Below are 22399 nucleotides of genomic sequence, written 5' to 3' on the forward strand. Positions count from 1 at the left end.
CTATCCCCACAACCCCATACATTTACCCTAGCTAGTCCCCTTGATACTAAGGGGCAATTTAGCATGGTCAATCCACCTAACACACACATCTTTGGAGTGTGGGAGGAAACCGGAGGCCCTGAAGGAAATCCATGCAGACACGGGGAGAACGTGCAAACTCCACACAGACAGTGACCCAAGCTGGAAATCGAACCCGGGTCCCTGGCATTGTGAGGCAGCAATGCTAACCACTGTGCCATCTTCCTTGCCTCAGAAACTATTCCTTTCCTGTGAAGCCTGCCAGGTAGTCTACCCGCAAGCCTTTGCCAGTGCTAATCACACCTGTATTGCGGTACTTTGAGCTTGAAGGCGAATTACTCAGTGACGGTGAAAAATGAAGATGGATTTTTCAGCTGTTGTATTTTTTTTTGAAAGGGCATGCTTATTCCACGAATTCACATGCTCCTGAAGTAATCAAAGCACAGCTTACTTAGAAGTATTCCACGCCTATCCTGTTTTGGGGCGGACACAACTTGGCAGTCCTTCTGCAAATGACGCTAGGGTGAATCTCCGAGTTTTCCAATCTTGGGATTCAAAAGCAATTAGCTTTTACCCAGTGCCTCCCTCTGGTGGCTTGGCTGGGATATGGCGTTCTACCTGAGAAATTGTTGGCACAAATGTGTTGGCACACTTTAATGCAGACTTGTTGTAATCTTCTCGCGCTGACAGAGAGGATGCTTTTGCGTGTTGTGAAAGAAATGGCAATGAGTGCTGTTGTTCCCTCTTCAGTTATAGTTGGTAGCATTGTCAATTGAAGGAAAAGCTTACTTTTTGACCCTCCTCTGTTCTCCTTTCGCACTGCTCGAACCTCCAGACGCAGCCCCTCTCTCACTGACAACAACTTGCACTTTTGTATCACCTTTTAACATAATGAAATGTCCTAAGACAATTTGCAGAGGCTTTATAAAACAAAACCTGGTACCCAACCACATGCGACATGCACGCCGGAAATACTTTCTTCCACCTTCTTCCATCAGCAAAAAGATATAAGAGCTTGAGGACATGTACCAACCAACTCAAGAATAGCTTTATCATAGATTATTATTGAATCCTACAGTGCAAAAGGAGGTCATTTGGCCCATCGAGTCTGCACTGACCATAATCCCACCCAGACCCTATCCCCCCCCACACAACCTCACTCATTAATCCTAGCCAGTCCCCCTGACACTAAGGGCATGGCCAATCCACCTAACCCGCACATCTTGGGACTGAGGGAGGAAACCTGCGCAGACACGGGGAGAATGTGCAAACTCCGCAGACAGTGACCCAAGCCAGGAATCGAACCTGGGTTCTTAGCACTGTGAGGCAGCAGTGCTCACCACCGTGCCACCCAAACAATTTTTGTTTGTAGCTTCTTCCTTGTTGCCATCAGACTTTTGAATGGACCTACCTTGTATTAAGTTGGTCCTTCTCTACACCCTAGCTATGGCTGTAATACTACATTCTACATCCTCTCCTTTCCTCCTCCTCCCCGCCCCCCCCCCCCCCCAATGTACTCTATGAACGTTATGTTTTATCTGTATAGCACGCGAGAAATAATACTTTTCACTGTATCCCAATATATGTGACAATAAATCAAAAACCTAAAGCTTGGTCAAAGACATGGGTTTCAAGGAGTCTCTTATAGCAGGATGTGAGTTAGAAAGGCAGAGAGGCATAGGGAAAGTTTAGCATCCAGACAGCTGATGGCATGGCCACCAATGGTGGAGCACTTATAATCAAGGATGCTCAAGAGGTCAAGATTTGAGGAGAGCAGATATCTCAAAAGGTTGTGGGGTTGGGGAACATTAGGGAGGTATGAAGCATCAGGCCCTGGAGGGATTTGAACACCAGGATGAAAATGTTAAATTCAAGCTATTGTTTAACTAGGAGCCAGTGTGGGTGGGCGAGCGCAGTGATGGGTGATTGACATGGAGAGCAGAGTTTTGGATGACCTCCAGTTTATGGAGGGTTGAATGTGGTAGGCCTGCTAGGAGTGTGTTAACATAGGAACATTGGAATTAGGAGCAGAAGTAGGCAAATTCAGTCCTTCGAGCCTGCTCCGCCATTCAATCAGATCATGGTTGATCTCTCCTTGGTCTCAAATCCACCTCCACACCTGATCCCCATATCCCTTTAACCCATTTTCATTAGAAATATATCTATCTCCTTCCTGAAACCATTCAACAATTCAGACGCCACCGCGCTGTGGGACAGCAAGTTCCACAAATTCACCACTCTGTGAGAAGTAGTTTCTCCTCATCTCAGTTTTGCATCTACTGCCTCTCAACCTATATCTGTAACTTCTTGTTCTAGATTGCCCCATAAGAGGAAACATTTGGTCTATGTTTACTTTATCGATCCCTTTTAAAAATTTTATGTACCTCGATCATATCCTCTCTCATCCTCAAGTCCAGCGAGTATAAGCCCAAACTTAAAGATGAGATCGCAGAGTACTTGGAAGTGCATGATAAAATAATACTGAGTCAGCATGGCTTCGTCAAGGGGAAGTCATGTCTGACAAATCTGTTACAGTTCTTTGAGGAGGTAACGAGGAAGTTAGATAAAGGAGAACCAGTGGATGTGATTTATTTAGATTTCCAAAAGGCCTTTGACAAGGTGCCGCATGGGAGACTGTTAAATAAGTTAAGAGCCCATGGTGTTAAGGGTAAGGTCCTGGCATGGATAGAGGATTGGCTGACTGGCAAAAGGCTGAGAGTGGGGATAAAGGGGTCTTTGTCAGGATGGCAGCCGGTGACTAGTGGTGAGCCTCAGGGGTCGGTGCTGGGACCACCACTTTTCACAATATACATTAACGATTTGGATGAAGGAACTGAAGGCACTATTGCTAAGTTTGCAGATGATATAAAGATGTGTAGAGGGACAGGTATATTGAGGAAGCAGGGAGGCTGCAGAAGGACTTGGACAGGTTAGGAGAGCGGGTAAAGAAGTGACAGGTGGAATACAATGTGGAAAAGTGTGAGGTTGTGCACTTTGGAAGGAGGAATGGAGGCATAGACTATTTTCTAAATGGGGAAATGCTTAGGAAATTAGAAAAACAAAGGGACTTGGGAATCCTTGTTCAAGATTCCCTTAAAATTAACGTGCAGGTTCAGTCGGCAGTTAGGAAGGCAAATGCAATGTTAACATTCATGTCGAGAGAGCTAGAATACAAGAGCAGGGATGTACTTCTGAGGCTGTATAAGGCTGTGGTCAAACCCGATTTGGAGTATTGTGAGCAGTTTTGGACCCCGTATCTAAGGAAGAATGTGCTGGCCTTGGAAAGAGTCCAGAGGAGATACACTAGAATGATCCTTGGAATGAAGAGCTTGTCGTATGAGGAACGGTTGAGGACGATGGGTCTGTACTCGTTGGAGTTTAGAAGGATGAGGGAGAAACTCATTGGATACTGCGAGTCCTGGATAGAGTGGACGTGGAGAGGATGTTTCCACTAGTAGGAAAAACTAGAACCAGAGTGCGCAACATCAGGTTAAAGGGACGATCCTTCAAAACAGAAATGAGGAGTAATTTCTTCAGCCAGAGAGGGGTGAATCTGTGGAACTCTTTGCCGTGGAGGCCAGGTCATTGAGTGTCTTTAAAACAGAGATCGGTTCTTGATTAATAAGGGGATCAGGGGTTATGGGGAAAAGGCAGGAGAATGGGGATGAGAAAAATATCAGCCATGATTGAATGGCGGAGCAGACTGGATGGCCCGAGTGGCCTAATTCTGCTCCTATGTCTTATGGTCTAAACTGTTTAATCTCTCCTCATACATCAACCCTTTCATCCCCGGAATCAATCTGTGAACCTCCTCTGAACTGCCTCCAATGCCACCACAGCCTTCCTCAAATAACAAGACCAAAACTGGACACAATACTCCAGATGTGGTCTCACCAACACCCTATACAATTACAACAACACTTCTCTACTTTTATACTCCAGTCCCTTTGCAATAAATGTCAACATCCCATTTGCCTTTTTTTATTACATGCTGCACCTGCATCAATTTTTGATTTTTACTTTCCATGTTCCGAATCTCTTGGTTTCTTGTTGACTCTATATAAGGTAAATACGCCATAGTCCCAGATGACTATAGATTGAATCATAGGTCTGGCAGCATCTGTAAGGAGAGAAAAGAGCTGACGTTTCGAGTCCAGATGACCCTTTGTCAAAGCTTTTTCCTCTCCTTACAGATGCTGCCAGAGCTACTGAGATTTTGCAGCGTTTTCTCATTTTGTTTCAGATTCCAGTATCCACAGTAATTTGCTTTTATATAGACTGGTAGTGATTTAACCTGAGAATCACCACACCTCAGGCAAGGGGCAAGATTGAGAAGGCAGGGGCCGCCTTGAATGACCTCAGCTGATACGGGAATTGAACCCGCGCTATTGGCGTCGCTCTGCATCACTGACCAGCCGTCCAGCCAACTGAGCTAAACGGACTCCCCCTCTCCCAATGCCACTTTTACCATTGCTCTTTGGTGACACCTCTGGCTGAGGTTTGTAAAGACATCTGTAGGTGGAGTTACTGCTTGCCTGCTTCAGGTAACGTCATTGATATCTGGGCAGAATCGGATGAACCTGTGGAAAAGATTGGGGAAATTTAAATGAGTGTGAGTTACTCCCAAAGTCCCATGCAGTTATGTTTTCCACCATGCTGCTTCAGGATTGGATCTGCTGTATCAGGCCTCCCCACAAAGCTGGCTGCACCCCCAGTACAACAACACATGATTCCAGTGGCTGGGAAAGGCTCTTCAAATAGCGCATATTTTCTCTCGTGCACAGACACTAGAGACATGTTTTCAAAGCTCCCAAATTACTAAGAAATTGATTAGTCTACACCAATGAATATAGTAACTGGATGAGTCCAGCTTTTAAAAACATTCTCGGTATATTTTAAATCCGATTACTCACCGCTGGTAAATTGGACACTTTTTTTGTGATAAACCCATTTTCAGCTGCATTAACAAAACTTCCCGTGTCGCTGGTCTTAAATAGAACAAGGAGTTTTTTGAACTAAAAATAAGTAAATGATTATGCTGCCTGATTGATGGAAGACACTATATTTATCATTCCCCAAATTAGTTTTATCAGAATATTGTACTGTCACCTAACTTGCACATCCTGGAGTTCTCTGTGTTTTATTATGAGAGTCTGGTGATTGATCTCTGCTCACTGTGCGTGATTGATTAAGCCTGGGTGTGGACTCCGAGCTCAAGTAAACACAAGCTGCTGGACAAAGCTAGAGAGCTGGGATAAGCATGGTGCAGACATTTTGTGATTGTGGAGATATTTTAAAACACTGTAAATAAAGTTCCCGCACACTTATGATCTTGGTGTTTCTCTGAGGCAAATCAATCGCATAAAACATACACACACCTTAAGTGGTAGCTCTTCCCCGGAATGAAAATGTCCAGGCTCATATAGTCGCACATTATAACAGAATGTTGTGTAACACTGCAACATGCTGTTAGGACAACTTTATTTACACACTCTAACTTTGGACGGCAATCTGTCTGATGCTGGGAATGGCTATGCATGTGCACTTGGCAAGCGCTGTGTCTGCCAATGCATGCGTAGTTGCTGACAGTGGAAAACTGGTGCCAGTGTGTGTCTGTGCCTATGCAAAGTGATTTGACTCAATACCTGCAACCTGGTGAGCTGTCCTGTCCATTTCTCGCCCACTCCCTCCACTGCTATTCGCGTATCCCCCCTCATGTGGTTCTTCCCCCTTCTAAATTTATTTTGCTGAACCAGGGCAACTTCATTCTCTGGGTTTCAGCTGCTTTTTGATCAAAAACATAGTTTCCCCTCAGTATTTTTCTCATTCCATCATTTAACTTCCAAGTTATGATGGCCTCGTGGTATTATCACGAGACTGTTAATCCAGAAACTCAGCTAATTTTCTAAGGACCCGCGTTCGAATCCAGCCACGGCAGATGCTGGAGTTTGAATTCAAATTTTTAAAAACTGGAAATAAGAATCTACTGATGACCATGAAACCATTGTCGATTGTCAGAAAAGCCCATCTGGCTCACTAATGTCCTTTTAAGGGAAGGTAATCTGCCATCCTTACTTGGTCTGGCCTACATGTGACTCCAGATCCACAGCAGTGTGGTTGACTCTCAGCTGCTCTCTGAAGTGGCCTAGCCAACCATTCAGTGTATCAACACCACCTTCCCCATAGCAGCTAGGGGTGGGTAATAAATGCTGGCCAGCCAGTGATGTCCAGGTCCCACAAATGAATTTTTAAAAAAAGGTTGTTGGGAAATCTAAAAGAGACCCCTTCACACTCCACAAAACATCAACTTCTTCAATTTAAATAACTTGAAATAAGGCACTTTGCTCTCATAGATTTAAGTCTGTCATTCCTCCACTTCTGCATATCTACATCACCTTTGAAGCCATCACGAGAGGTGCATCCTCTGCAGTTACAATGTCAGTGAATTCAGCTTTTTCTACAGGCATCGCAGGACTTTTCAATGGAACACCACATTTAGGAATTTAGATAACGATACAGAAAGATCTGTGGTGCAAACTAAACTCAGTCAGGTAACTTGAAATGAGAAGTTTATTCTATGGGTAAATAATCCAACACACTTCAAGAAATGAACAAATTGCAATATTTGACAGACCAACAACTTTTGTTAAATAAAAAAAAGCAGATACAACTATAGAGTGGGATTGTCAGCACCTTGGTGCGCCTAAAGAGATTAGAGTTACCAGAAATGGCATGGAGTCTCCAGGACACTGCTTTTTAAATTATTTCGTGGTGTCACAAGTAGGCTTACGTTAACGCTGAAATGAAGTTACTGTGAAAATCCCCTAGTCGCCACACTCCGGCGCCTGTTTGGGTACACTGAGGGAGAATTTAGCATGGCCAATACACCTAACCAGCACGTCTTGGGAGGAAACCAGAGCACCTGGAGGAAACCCAAGCAGACACTGGGAGAACATGCGACCTCCGCACAGACAGTGACCCAAACCGGGAATCGAACCCAGATCCCTGGCGCTGTGAGGCAGCAGTGTTAGTCATTGTGCCGAGTGCCTTTAATGACTACAGTATGTTTCATAGTCCTTTCCAGTCAATGAAGTAATTCTGGAAATGCAGTCACTGGTATAACACAGGAATTGCGGCAACCAATTTGTAGACAGCAAGCTTCCACAAACAGCTAATGTATGCAAAATCAGTTCTTTTGCCATGTTGATTGAGGGATAAATATTTTTCATGTCATGTGGGAGACCTCCCTGCTCTTCTTTGAAATCATGCCAAGCAATCTCTTGCATCCATTTGGGACGGCAGACGGGACGACGACTTAATTATTGGCCTGGTGTAAAATCTTTTTTCGTACCAACTGACTCGAGAACAGCTTCTTCCCTGCTGCCGTCAGACTTTTGAATGGTCCTACCTTGTATTAAGCTGATCTTTCTCTACACCCTAACTATGAATGTAACACTACATTCTGCACCCTTTCCTTTCCTCCTCTCCTATGTACTCTATGAACTATTCTGTCTATGTCCTGTCTGTATAGTGCGCAAAAAACAATACTTTTCACTGTTTACCAATACGTGAGACGATAATAAATCAAATCAAAAGGATGGCTCGGGTGGTATGGTGACACAGTGGTTAGCACTGCTGCTTCGCAATGCCAGGGACCCGGGTTCGATTCTGTCCTTGGGTGACTGTCTGTGTGGAGTTTGCACGTCCTCCCCGTGTCTGCGTGGGTTTCCTCTCGGATGCTCCGGTTTTCTCCCACAATCCAAAGATGTGCGGGTTAGGTGGATTGGCCGTGCTAAATTGCCCCTTAGTGTCCAAAGATGTGTAAGTTAGATGAGTTAGTCATGGTAAAATGTGTGGGGTTACAGGGATAGGGCGGAATGGAGGGTCTGGGTGGGATGCTCTTTCGGAGAGTCAGTGTAGACCCGATGAGCCAAATGGCCTCCTTCAGCACTGTAAGGGTTCTGTGATGCTCCTGAGAAGCACCTCGGGGCATTTACAACATTAAGGGTGCAATAGAAATAAAAGTCACCACTGTTGGTCATCCCAGGCAAAGGGCAACACCTGTGACAGTGCAGCAACTCCCTGGTGCTGCACTGGAGTGGCGGCTTTTGTGCTCCAGTTCTGGAGTGGGACTCCAACCCAAAACCTTGTGACACCGCTTTTAAAAATCTAAAAACCTAGACACTTGTTTATTTTGTCCAGATTTGTGTCTCCTGACTCGAATATCCACTCCTGAAGTTTTCTCCCAATGAAAAATAAATTTACTTTCCAAAAAGCCACAAGGAGTTATTGGACAGAGGTGTGGACCTGCTGGCCAATCAACATACCTGCGGTGTGAGGCAGCGTGCCATTGGCCAGCGGAGGGATCTTCTGGTCCCGGTGCGATCAATGGGATTTCCCACTGATTCCAGACCACGTTGCTGGGAAACCCGCGGCAGGGGCGTGCCGTCGGCGGGACCAGAAGATCCTGCCGGCGGGAAGAGCCGGAAGATTTTGCCCGTCATGCTTGAGGACAGGACGTGGAGCCAATAGCATGTCATTAAGTGATTCATTTTAAAACTAAATGTGGTGAATTGATTTGTAACTTGGTAGTGACTGGGGATGCAATGAAATGTCCATTTCTTTACAGCTCTTTTTTAAAAATGTATTAATTTAAAATTAGAATGCATCATGCTATTTTTAAGTTTATTTAGAAACATGAACTTATGCAGTGACTTCAGCATTTTACCGCTGATTTAAGTGTATATTTCAGGAAGGGGAAAAAACCCCAGTGCAGATTTTGAAACTTAGCTAGTTGTTTTGTGGCTTGGTCAGCAATATTACACATGAGTGTGGATTGACTCCAGTACTGGACTGGAAGTTGTAGACAGCTCATTTGTTTTCTATCTGTTTCAGCCACTTTTTTGTTGAAAATTTGCCTTTTTGAAAGTCTCTCGAGCTGCGTTTCCGTTGAGATCATGTGGCATTTTCCTGGACACCTGCTGTTTGTTTCTCTCCTCTTCCCATTCCTGCGGGAATTAACACATTGACCGGAATTCTCCGACAGCGTCCGAGGCTGGGATTACCCGGTCCTGCTGCTGTAAACGGAGATTTGGCTGAGTGCCAAATTCTCCATTCTCGCTGACAGTGGTAGCGAGACTGGCGAATTCTGGCCCATGTCTTTGTTCCTTCCCTTCCCTCCTCGTCTCACTATCTGACTTCCCTCCTTTTTAAGAACTCTTAAAACTTACCTCTGACCAAGTTCATGGTCAACTTCCCGAAAATCTCCTCAGTTTGCCTCGGTGTCAAACTTTGCTTTATGGCACTGTGGTTAGCACTGCTGCTGCGCAGTGCCAGGACCCGGGTTCAATTCCGGCCTCGGGTCACTGTCTGTGTGGAATTTGCACGTTCTCCCCATGTCTGCGTGGCTTTCCTCTGGGTGCTCCAATTTCCTCCCACATTCTGAAAGATGTGCTGGTTAGGGTGCATTGACCGGAACAGACACCGGACTGTGGCGACTAGGGGAATTTCACAGTAACTTCATTGCAGTGTTAATGTAAGCCTTACTTGTGACTAATAAATAAACTTTAAAACTTTAGTGAGAACTGTATTTTTTCAAAAGCCACTTTCCTCTGGTGGGGGTGGCAGTTTCCTGCGGATAGGTATGCAAGCATGGTGCAGACTTTACTTTTTAATTCATCTGTGGGACATGGGCGTCACTGGCTGGCTAGTATTTATTGATGTGGAGATGCCGGCGTTGGACTGGGGTAAGCACAGTAAGAAGTCTTACAACACCAGGTTAAAGTCCAACAGGTTTATTTGGTAGCAAATACCATAAGCTTTCGGAGCGATGCCCCTTCGTCAGATGGAGTAGTTATCTGTTCTCCAACAGCACACAGACACAGAAATCAAGTTACAGAATACTAATTAGAATGCAAATCTCTACAGCCAGCCAGGTCTTAAAAGGTACAGATAATGTGGGTGGAGGGAACATTAAACACAGGTTAAAGAGATGTGTATTGTCTCCAGACAGAACAGCTAGTGATATTATGCAAGATCAGAGGGAAAGCTGTGGCGAGCTGTGGGGGTTACTGATAATGTGACATAAATCCAACATCCCGGTTTAGGCCGTCCTCATGTGTGCGGAACTTGGCTATCAGTTTCTGCTCAGCGACTCTGCGCTGTCGTGTGTTGTGAAGGCCGCCTTGGAGAACGCTTACCTGAAGATTCAAGGCTGAATGCCCGTGACTGCTGAAGTGCTCCCCCACAGTGCTCCAACACACGACAGCGCAGAGTCGCTGAGCAGAAACTGATAGCCAAGTTCCGCACACATGAGGACGGCCTAAACCGGGATGTTGGATTTATGTCACATTATCAGTAACCCCCACAGCTCGCCACAGCTTTCCCTCTGATCTTGCATAATATCACTAGCTGTTCTGTCTGGAGACAATACACATCTCTTTAACCTGTGTTTAATATTCCCTCCACCCACATTATCTGTACCTTTTAAGACCTGGCTGGCTGTAGAGATTTGCATTCTAATTAGTATTCTGTAACTTCATTTCTCTGTCTGTGTACTGTTGGAGAACAGATAACTACTCCATCTGACGAAGGGGCATCGCTCCGAAAGCTTATGGTATTTGCTACCAAATAAACCTGTTGGACTTTAACCTGGTGTTGTAAGACTTCTTACTGTAGTATTTATTGTCCATCCTTAGTTGCTCTTGTTCAGGAGGCATTTGAGAGTCAACCACATTGCTGTGGCTCTGGAGTCGCATGTAGGCCAGACCAGGTAAGGATGGCAGATTTCCTTCCCTAAAGGACATTAGTGAACCAGATGGGTTTTTCCATTAATTGACAATGGTTTCATGGTCATCAGTAGATTCTTAATTCCAGAATTTTTTTTATTGAATTCAAAATCCACCATCTGCCGTGGCAGGATTCGAACCTGGGTCCCCAGAACATTAGCTGAGTTTTCTGGATTAATGGTCCAGCGATAATGCCACTCCGCCATCACCTCGTCTTCTCTTTCATATGTATGTATTTGGCAGCAATGAATAGCGACTCAGGACTCTGAGTAAATTTACAACATGCTAAGCTTGCAACCCATTTTTATAGGTGCTGACACAGGTACAAAATAATGCAAAGATCTTCAGCCTGGACATTGTACTGAACTCCCAACTACCTCCCTACATTTGTTGGCAAATTCACTTTTAATCCGCTCAAGATATGTTCAGCACCATAAACCCATCAAAAGCTTCACATCTTTAACATCCTCCTAACCACGAACAGACAAGTCTATTTTCTGCGTTCTTGTTCCATATTAAAGCCCAATTTCCTTAAGAGCGCTGGAGTAGGAGGCAGTTATTAAACTTTAATCAGCCCTCAGGAGTCCAATGTGAGGAATAATGTTCTTCCCCGCCCCAATCAAATTTAATTAATGCGAAATAAAATCTTTAAATAGTGATTTGCTAAGCCTGGTTATTTTACAAAATTAAATATCGGGAGGATTCTCAGCTTTATTTTACGCTTCTCCAGTTTGATCATGGGCCTCAAGCCTTCGAGTACATTATTCTAACCTCTCCGAGGCTGTTAAAATGCGCAATGATCTTTTACTGGGAATTCTATGTCTGAGGGGCATGCGCAATATCTGCCAGTTGGTTGCACATTTTCTTTAGATCGCCTTTAGGGTTGCCAACTGTGATTAATTGTATTCCTGGAGGTTTCATCACATGGCTTGCCCCCACTCTTCAATCTCCTGAGGAAGTGCATAGAAGGTTTACCAGACTGATTCCTGGGATATATCAGGAGTGATTGAGTTGGTTAGGATTATATTCACTGGAGTTCAGAAGAATGGGGGGGGGGATCCTCATAGAAACCTATAAAATTCTCACAAAATGGTGGGGGAGTCCAGAACCAGGGGTCACATTCTGAGGTGAAGAGAAATTTTCTCACCCAGAGAGTGGTCAGCCTGTGGAATTCACTACCACAGAAAGTAGTTGAGGCCAAAACATTGTATGTTTTCAAGAAGCAGTTGGAAACAGCACTTGGGCTGAAGGGGTTCAAGGAATTTGAGGGGGATGGAGGGATCAGAGTTGGATGATTAGCCATGATCATAAGGAATGGCAGAGCAGGATTGAAGGACCGAATGGTCTCTATGTTTCTATTAGTTGTCCATCACCTCCACCTTGTGCCTTCCAATGTCAATTGGAAATCCTCATTGATTAATTGGATGATGTTGGACTGCTATGAAGTGAAAAAGATAATTTAAAAAATGTCCCTATGATATTCTCCAGCGCTACACAGTGGGTAACACTGCTGCCTCATGTCGCCAGGGACCCGGGTTCGATTCCCCCGGGTGCTCCGGTTTCCTCGTCCGAAAGACGTGCTGTGGTTAGGTGCATTGGCCGTGCTAAATTCCCCCTGAGTGTACCCGAACAGGCGCCAGAGTGTGGAGATTAGGAGATTTTCACAGTAACTTCATTGCGGTGTTAATGTAAGCCTACTTGTGGCACGAATTAATAAACTTTAAAAGGACATTGGATCATCAGTTGAAGTGAAAAAGTGCGCAGCATTACGGGGAAAAGGCACGGGAGCGGGACTAGCTGAGTAGCATTTGCAGAGAATGATCGGCCACATAACGGGTCCAAATGGCGCCTCTCCATGCCGTTGGCATTCTGAGATTCTGTATTCATGATCACTGTGAAAGTTGGCATCTGAGGGATGGTAAACCCCCCAGAGATGCCAACTTCAAATGGAGGGAAAAGTATCAGCCATGCCTTTAAGGACACCATTTACCCAAGCAATGCTGTGGTGGGTGGAATGGGGAGATTTATTTTTGAACTGGTGAATACACACAAAATACTTGACTAGCTTGGGGATACCTACTAATTGTAAACCTTATGGGCGGCACGGTAGCACAGTGGTTAGCACTGCTGCTTCACAGCTCCAGGGTCCCAGGTTCGATTCCCGGCTCGGGTCACTGTCTGTGTGGAGTTTGCACATTCTCCTCGTGTCTGCGTGGGTTTTCTCCGGGTGCTCCGGTTTCCTCCCACAGTCCAAAGATGTGCGGGTTAGGTTGATTGGCCAGGTTAAAAATTGCCCCTTAGAGTCCTGGGATGCGTAGGTTAGAGGGATTAGTGGGTAAATATGTGGGGGGTAGGGCCTGGGTGGGATTGCGGTCGGTGCAGACTCGATGGGCCGAATGGCCTCCTTCTGCACTGTAGGGTTTCTATGATTTACCATCTTCGCCCTCCTGAAACTGGAAACGCAGAGGTTGCAAGTCTGATTTTGACCACATGGTGTCACCAGACTTTGTTTTCACAAAAGTAGGAATCTTTATCTGCGCCTTCAGCCTGTTATGCAATCGGCAACAATTGGTAAGAGCTGCGAATCAGCTGGGTGTCTCAATTCCTCTGTTGAGCTCTCAATATTTAGCGCGCGACGTCAGTCAGCTTAATACACTCATTTTAGGAGCACTGACAATGACAATTCACCCCTTCTCATCAGAGGCACCAGACTAAAGCTTCTCATAGAATCTCTACAGTACAGAAGGAGGCCATTTGACCCATCGAGCCTGCGCCAACAACAATCCCACCCAGGCCCTATCTCCCTAACTCCACATATTTACCCTGCTAATCCCATTGACACTAAGGAACAATTTAGCATGACCAATCGACCTAACCCTCACATCTTTGGACAGTGGGAGGAAACCGGAGCACCCGGAGGAAACCCATGCAGATACGGGGAGAATGTGCGGACCCCGCACAGACAGTGACCCAAGCCAGGAATCAAACCCAGGTCCCTGGTGCTGTGAGGTAGCAGTGCTAACCACCAGGCCACCAAGCCTGCTGGGGAGACTTTCATGGTGTGATTCTTGTGAAACCAAAGCAGCACAAAAGCATTTGTCCTTTCAAGACTTCTCTCACAAAGTAATAGCATCTATTTTCTCCCCATTCATTATGATTGTTTCTTTGCTATTGATCTGATCAGTGGGCCCAGTGAACTGGCACTGTTTGATAATCCTGCATCACAAGTCAGATGAGAACATCTTTACTGGAGTGTGAATTATCATCCAAGTATCCCAGGTTGGCTTGGGAGTTGCTGGAAGCCGTGGAAACATTGGGGAAAGAAAAGAAAGTGTTGTTTAGCACATTGAAATGTCTCAAAGTGCTTTACAAAATTAATTGTTTTTAGAATATGATTATTAATTCTCTGTATAAAATCCAAACAGAGCAAAGTCATTGTTGTTACATGAGCTACTGTTCTTGGAATGTGTCGTATTCTAAGTGAGTGATTGTAAGTGACAGTGACACAGTGGTTAGCACTGGTGCCTCACAGCACCAGGGACCTGGGTTCGATTCCGGCTTTGGGTGATTGTCTGTGTCTGCATGAGTTTCCTCCGAGTGCTCCGGTTTCCTCCCACAATCCAAAGACACACGGGGTTAGGTGGATTTTTAAATTGTCCCTTGGTGCTAGTAGTCTTTGTAAATGTGTGGGGACGTGGACCTAGCTAGAATATTCTTTTTAAGAATCATATGGACTCGATGGGCTGAATGGCCTCCCTCTGCACTGCAGAGATTCTATGATTTTAAATAGTTTGTACTAGCAACCAGGGATGATTTACTGCCATAAAGTTAACATTTCTGATTTTTTAAAATACTAATTGATAATGAATATTTTTTATCTTTAAAAGGCATTTAATGAAGTCAATTTGAAAATTCAAACAGGAAAATAACCAAAATATTTCAACAAACTTCAAGACATTTACATGTTTGCGAAAAATCTACGAGTTCTCGGTGTCTGGGAGAGGAATGCCATTTTCTCTCTGTGTACGAGGGTGTATTGTGAGGATGATAAAAGGTGATCAGAAAGGGCATCAGGACTGCCTGGTACCTTCTCGTTTATACATCTCAGATAGCCCTCACATTTCTGGGGACAGGCTGAGACATGGGTCCTGGCTGATTTTGCTTTGATTAAACGCTCTGCGGTATCTCCTACCACAGCGCAGAGTGGGGGGTGTTTTGAGGGAAGAAGTAGAAAATGTGCGGGAGCCAGTCATTTCCACTTCCGTGTCCCACCCAACAGATAGTCCCCCCCCCCCCCCCCCCCCAGCAATGTTGTTCTATGTTACTGCTTTTATTTACAGACTTGTGTCACATCATGGTAGGATGCTATTAAAATCAATGGGTTTTTTTGGATATTAGCGAGAAACATTTGCAGAAACAGTGAAAACTCAAACCTCTCTTCTATTAAGCAACAAATAAAGATTTAGAAGAAAGATAATAAAAAGAACTATAAAGAACAATCTTATACTTTGGCAAACTAACCTAGTCCCTCCAAAACTGAAAACCCAAAAGTATCAATTTCATCTGTAATCCTAAACTCTGCTGAGGCTCCTGTTTCCCAAACAGCAACCATAAACCTATTGGTCAAATCTAGTCAATGATTGCCACACTGTACAGTTTAAGTGACCAGAACTAGGGAATGGTCTTTGGTTCAGCGAAGAAAACAATCTTTTGCACAAACTGGCTTTTGCCTTCAGCACTTCATCCCTAATTCAGCTGTTTCCTGAGGATGGCTCTCCTCTCCCATGCTCTTCTGCCCCCTTCAGCCTCTAATCGCTGGCTGAACTGGTTCCTGGGGATGGCTGCCTCTCTCTCTCTCTTGCTGCTGCTTCTTCAACACCTCATATGTGTCTGAACTGCTTCCGGTTCACAACACTCTGACTACTAATTGCACCGATTGTAAAGAACACCCTGTTCCCTAGTCTATCCTTTTCCTGCTTTACTCTTGGTTGCTGCCCAGACATGATTTACAAAAATACATGGTAGTTTGATTTAACTTGTGCAAAAAAAAGACATCAATTTTCATAGCATACGACCATTTTGTTAGTTTTGTGGTTTGCCATGGAATCTGTCAATGCAGAGGTGAATGCAGTGATCAGGGAAATGGCTTTGTGTAACTTTTTGAGGAGTGGAATGTGTAGCGGAAAGTGACCAATTGTCACAGGGGCTTCTAAAACATGCATGGTTCCCTGGAGAGCATCTGTGATCTGGAGGTAGCTGAATAAGGAGAGAAGTTGTCCTGATTTGGCTTCTTACCACATCTCAGAGACATCATATAGAAGTTGTTACTTCTTGTTATTAAGTGGTGGCACAGTAGTTAGCTCTGTTGCCTCAGTGCCAGGAACCCGGGTTCAATCCCTGCCTTGGGTCACTATGTATGCAGAGTCTGCATGTTCTCCCGTGTCTGTGTGGGTTTCCTCTGGGTGCTCCAGTTTCCTTCCACGGTCCGAAAGACGTGCTGGTTAGGTGGCATTGACCATGCTAAATTCTCCCTCAATGTACCCGAACAGGCGCCGGAATGTGGGGACTAGGGGAATTTCACAGTAACTTCATTGCAATGTTAATGTAAGCCTACTCGTGACACTAATAAATAAACTTTAAGTAAACACAAGATCCCATTATTAGCAACCAAGGTCATGAATAACTAACCAAAAGAGAGAATACTGGAAAATCTCAGCAGGTCTGGCAGCATCTGTAAGGAGAGGAAAGAGCTGATATTTCGAGTCCAGATGCCCCTTTGTCAAAGCTAAAAGGCATTGAAATTGGGAGATATTTATACTCTAGGATGAGGGAACGAAAGATGAATCATAGCCACAAAAACAAGGATTAGCTAATCTTTTGCTCTGTTGGCTGAAGGACAAATTTGGGTCCTGGCACAGGATTGCCCTGTGATTCTTGCGTCCACTTGGAACATGAAGATGGAAGCTTAACTTAACGTCTGGTCTGAAGGCTCTGACTATATGGCATTGATTCAGTGTTGCACAGGAACATAAGCCTAACCTCTGCGCTGAAATGGCATTTAAACCCAAAACCACCTGAGTTGCAGTTGAAAGTGCTGTTACAGCAGCTGAGCCTGAGGTAAATGTTTGCTGTACGTGCCTAGAGCCTGCGGTTTTCCCGTGCCTTGCAGTTCTTGGAACCTCTCGGGCAAGGAACCAAGGTTTGTGGTGCCAAATCCATCCTGCACAGCACACGGGGTGCCATGTTATAAAGGGGAAGGTGAAAAAAATATCACATTGGGGAGAGAGACCAAAATGTGACTGTAAACCCTTCATTAGAAGATAAGTGTCATGTTAGGCAAAGAAAATAAAAATGACGGTTCTTTTCTTTTTAATGTTTAAAGTTTATTTATTAGTGTCACAAGTAGGCTTACACTAACACTGCAATGAAGTTACTGTGAAAATCCCCTAGTCGCCACACTCTGGAGTCTGTTCCGGCGCACTGAGGGAGAATTTAGCACGGCCAATGCACCTACCCAGCACGTCTTTCAGACTGTGGGAGGAATCCGGAGCAGCTGGAGGAAACCCACGCAGACACGGGGAGAATGTGCAGACTCCGCACAGACAGTGACCCAAGCCGGGGATCGAACCCAGGTCCCTGGTGCCCTGTGAAGCAGCAGTGCTAACCACTGTGCCACCATGCCGCCCTTGCTGTCAAAGGCTATGCGAGGAGAGTTTGGGTCAGCGATCATAGATAAAGTTACACACACACGTTCTCAATTGAAGCTGGATTGTTAAACGCCCAAAGATCACATGTGAACCTCAGAAGAACATTACCAAGAACAGGAAGATGGGGTGGGTAGTGAGGGTGTGTTACAAAGTCCTGCAGCTCCGAGTCGCCAGCTGCTAAGTCACTTCATTTCTCATTCTGTGATACAACTTTTTGTTTGATTGTTCTGTGCCACGGATCCTCATATTTGCCCAGTTGTGTAACCAAGCCTCCCAGTCGTTCACCCACTGGTTACCATGACAACTGAAAATAAGAGTATGCAGATTGCTATGCTGCTCATTTGGACATGTGCCACATTTTTCTTTTCCTGTCCTGGTTCTGCAATGTCTTTCCCAGTAAGTATACCTAAATGTTCATCACTATGGTTACAATTTGGGTTCATTCTCGCCAACATTGTCAAGTCATGTGAATTGAGAGTTTTTGGAACTGAAGTGGCCAAGTGTTTGATTACCAGCTGGAAGATATTCCCAGTCCTCTAGCTTGTATTTACTTCCCTTGGTTGGCTGAACTGTTGTGTGGAGCATTTCACAACCTTGATGCGTAAGTATATCTAAGCCCAATTGGCGCGACTCAAGTTCTACCACTTATTAAGCAAACATGGATCAATGTCATTGGTAACTATGGAAACCTTGAAAATCATAGGATCCCTGCAGTTCAGAAGGAGGCCATTCGGCCCATCAAGCTTGCACCGACAACAATTCCATTCAACCCCTATCTCCGTAACCCCCACATATTTACCCTGCTAATCCCCTGACATTAAGGGTCAATATACCATGGCCAATCCACCTAACCTGCATATCTTCGGGACTTGAATTGTTTTCCTTTCTGTCTGTTTGGTGGCAACAAGTGGGCCAGTCGGTGGAAAACAGGATCTTTAAAAATTTGCTTTTCTTAAGTTTGGCTTTCTGTCAGCAGGTACTTACCGTCCGTCCCATGAGAAGATGTTGAAGTTTTACAGTTACTACAAGCAGGCGACCATAGGCCCTTGTAGCATTAGCAGACCTGGCTTCTGGGATCCTATCGGACGTATAAAATGGTAACCTTTAAATTCTCTTGTGTTTAAGGTGGGGATCAGGGTGCCCAGATGATTTATTTTGCCAGAGCTGTGAATTTACTGTATTTAGTGTGAGGACCCTGAGCTTGTCAGTAAATATGGATATCTGCAATTTCTTGCACTTGTTGAGAGGTTTGGAAGATCAAAGAAAGAGAAGGTTTAGACAGGTGGGTTTAAATAACAAAAATTGGGAGTCTTTGTATTAGAAATCACCGTGTCTGTAAAATATTGAAAGTGCAATTTTTCAATAAATTACAAAAAATGGTAATGAATTTAATATCCTCTATCCACCTCTAGTATGGGGAAGGCAGTGGTGTAGTGGTATTGCACTTGGACTAGAAATCCAGTGACCCAGGGTAATGTTCTGGGGACTCGAGTTTGAATCCCACCAGGGCAGATGGTGAAATTTGAATTCAATAAAAATCTGGAATTAAAAGTACTGATGACCATGAAACCATTGTCGATTGTTGTAAAAACCCATCTGGTTCACTAATGCCCTTTTAGGGAAGGAAATCTGTCATCATTACCTGCTCTGGCCTACATGTGACACCAGACCCAGAGCAATGTGGTTGACTCTCAAATGCCCTCGGGGATGGGCAATAAATGCTGGCCAGCCAGCGACACCCACGTCCCATGACAGAATAAAAAGTATATATATATTAAAAGGTGCTAAATAATATTCATGATGCTGTTAAGAGTATTAAGAATGGGAGGCGATGGTGTAGTGATGATGTCACTGGACTAGTAAGCTAAACGCCCAGGCTAATGCTCTGGGGACATTGGTTCAAATCCCGTCACAGCAGCTGATGGAATATGAATTCAATTAATTAATACATATGGAATTAAAAGCTAGTTTTAATAATGGCAACCATGAAACAATTGTCAATTGGGGGAGACAATGGTGTCGTGGTAATGTCTCTAGTAATCTAGAGATCCAAGCTTGAGGTCATGGGTTCAAATCCCACCATGGCAACATTCAGTTCATAAAATCTGGAACTAAAAGTTATTTTCAGTAATGGTGACCATGAAACAGTTGTCAACAGGTGACCATTAGACTATCATCGATTGTTGTAAAAACCTATCTGGTCCATTAATATCCTTTAGGGGAGGAAATCTGCCATCCTTATCTGGTCTGGCCTACCTGTGACTTCAGATCCACAGCAATGTGGTTGACATTTAACTTGTCTCTGAAATGGTCTGGAAAGCCATTCAGTTCAAGGGCAATTAGGGATGGGCAACAAATCCTGATCTTGCAGCAACACTCACACCCTATCATCAAATAATTTTTTTTGAAAATTGGAAGTTATCCCTAACCCAGTTTAGATAAGTATGTTTTGGGATTGACTGGATGACTCATGTGCGTGGAAATCCATCGACATATTTAAAACTCCAAGATCACTCCCCCCTGTAAAACTTCCCCAATACAAAGTGCACGATCTCTCCATGGGGACACATCCCACTTAGCTAAATCCAGACAGTTTAGGTGCTGGTTGGCAAACTCAAGGCCTCGTTAATTGGTTGTATTTCATTATTGTGCATATCTTCCTCATTATTAATAACTGCAATGTTGTAAAAAAAAGGCAGTAAACAAGAAAATGTCATTAAGCCAATCCGGTCTCTTCCTTCAAAGGATGACTTGTAATTTGTGTTGTTAAAGACTCTATACCTAATCCATTTAAACTCCTGTGGAAAAGGCCTAAATGTTCCTCCCAATCCAGGCCCAAAAGCAAGCCAAACAAATTGCCTAACCTTGCATTCTAAATCACTGACTGGTTCCATTCCTTGTCACAACATAACTCGCAGGGTCTGAGGTACCATTTGTCACCTGGTAAGGAAGATTGCTTTAACATTAATGAATCTTCATGTTCAATCTTTGTTTTCTCCTCCTACATGAAAGAATAAATCATGGCAGTTGAGTTCTTATATACCAGCTGAGAAACATTGAAACATAGAAAATAGGAGCAGCAATAGGCCCCTTCAACCCTTTGAGCCTGCTCTGCCATTCATTATGATCATGGCTGATCATTCAACTCAATAACCTTTTCCTGCTTTCCCCCCATATCCTTTAATCCCTTTCACCTCAAGAGCCATATCTAACTCCTCCTTGAAAACATACAGGGTGGAATTTTCCTGTCCTGCCCACTACGGGAATCGTAGCAGGCGGTACAGGATCATGCAAATATCTGTTGACCTCGGGCGGGGTTTTCCGATCCTGGGACGAGTGCAGCCAGAAAATCTCGCCCATGATGTTTTGGCCTCAACTGCTTTCTGTGGTAGAGAATTCCACAGCTTTACTATTCTCTGGGGGAAGTCATTCCTCATCTCAGTCCTAACTGCTTTATCATTTCATTCCTAAATGCTATACTCGATACCCTAAGAATGTGACCCCTGGTTCTGGACCCCCTTGTCTTCGGGAACATCCTTCCTGCATCAATCCTGTCTAGTCCTGTTAGAATTTTCTAGGTCTCTGAGATCCCCTTTCGCTCTTCTAAACTCCAGTGAATATAATCCTAACTGACTCAATCGCTCCTCCTACATCAGTCCCACCATCCCAGGAATTAGTCTGGTAAACCTTTGCTGCACACCCTCCATTGCAAGGACATTCCTCCTCAGATATGGAGACCAAAACTGCACACAATATTCCAGGTGTGACCTCACCAAGGCCCTGTATAATGGCAGCAAGACAACTCTGCTTCTATACTCGAATCCTCTCGCTATGAAGGCCAACGTGCCATTTGCCGCCTTCATCGCCTGCTGCACCTGCGCGCTTACCTTCAGCGATTGGTGCACCTTTAAGTAAAATTCTCCAATCCATCAGAACCAACTTGTGCCTTCTGTACTAGATTTGTCAGCAATCATTTCTACAATCAACTATTCAAATTCACATGTAGTTGTAGCAACTCCTAATCAAAATGTTTCCTTCATTAATTACAATGCACATCAGTGTCATGGGAACTGGGGTTCCAGCAACAAAGTCTAAAATGGTCTATATTCTGTTATCCTCCATGTTGTGACTTGGGTTGAAGAATATAATAAACACTAGCTTTTGGAGCAGGAATTCTATAGATAAGTGTACGGTTATGCCAGAACGTACAACCAGACCCAAGTTGACCTCCTCCTAGCTAAAATGTATTGCAAGGGAAAAAGACAGGTTAACAAAAAACATCCGAGTGCCCCCTTCAGTGTTTGGGTGGCACAGTGGTTAGCACTGCTGCCTCTCACCACCAGGAACCCAGCTTCAATTGCGTGACTGTCTGTGTAGAGTTAGCACATTCTCCCCGTGTCTGCGTGGGTTTTCTCCGGATGCTCCGGTTTCCTCCCATATTTTTATTTATTTTATTATTGTCACAAATAGGCTCACATTAACACTGCAATGAAGTTACTGTGAAAATCCCCTAGTCACCACACCCCGGCGCCTGTTCGGGTACACTGAGGGAGAATTTAGCATGGCCAGTGCACCTAACCAGCACATCTTTTGGACTGTGGGAGGAAACCAGAACACCCGGAGGAAACCCACGCAGACACAGGGAGAATATGGAAACTCCACACAAACAGTGACCCAAGCCGGGAATCGAACCCGGGTCCCTGGCGCTGTGAGGCAGCAGTGCTAACCATTGTGCCATCCTGCCGCCCATACTTGGGTTAGGTTGATTAGCCATGCTAAATTGGCCCTTAGTGTCAAGGGGATTAGCAGGGTAAATAGGTGGGGGTTACGAGGATAGAGCCTGGGTGGGATTGTTGTCGGTGCAGGCTCGATGGGCCAAATGGCCTC

General features: G+C 44.6%; 1 protein-coding gene across 5 annotated transcripts in view; it reads left to right on the forward strand.

The window, feature by feature from the left end:
• Positions 1–22399, forward strand: part of acbd4 (acyl-CoA binding domain containing 4) — a 123376-nt gene that overhangs the window by 13043 nt on the left and 87934 nt on the right. For 2 of the 5 annotated variants that reach the window (XM_078223948.1, XM_078223951.1), the window contains exon 3: positions 18489–18609. In XM_078223948.1, coding sequence (XP_078080074.1) covers positions 18489–18609 — 121 coding nt within the window. Of the gene's footprint in view, positions 1–17844; positions 17909–18485; positions 18610–22399 lie in introns of those variants that run through there. The other 3 variants (XM_078223947.1, XM_078223950.1, XM_078223952.1) reach the window with 2 other exon arrangements.

Source organism: Mustelus asterias, chromosome 11 (genome assembly GCF_964213995.1).
Source record: "Mustelus asterias chromosome 11, sMusAst1.hap1.1, whole genome shotgun sequence".
Lineage (NCBI taxonomy): Eukaryota > Metazoa > Chordata > Chondrichthyes > Carcharhiniformes > Triakidae > Mustelus > Mustelus asterias.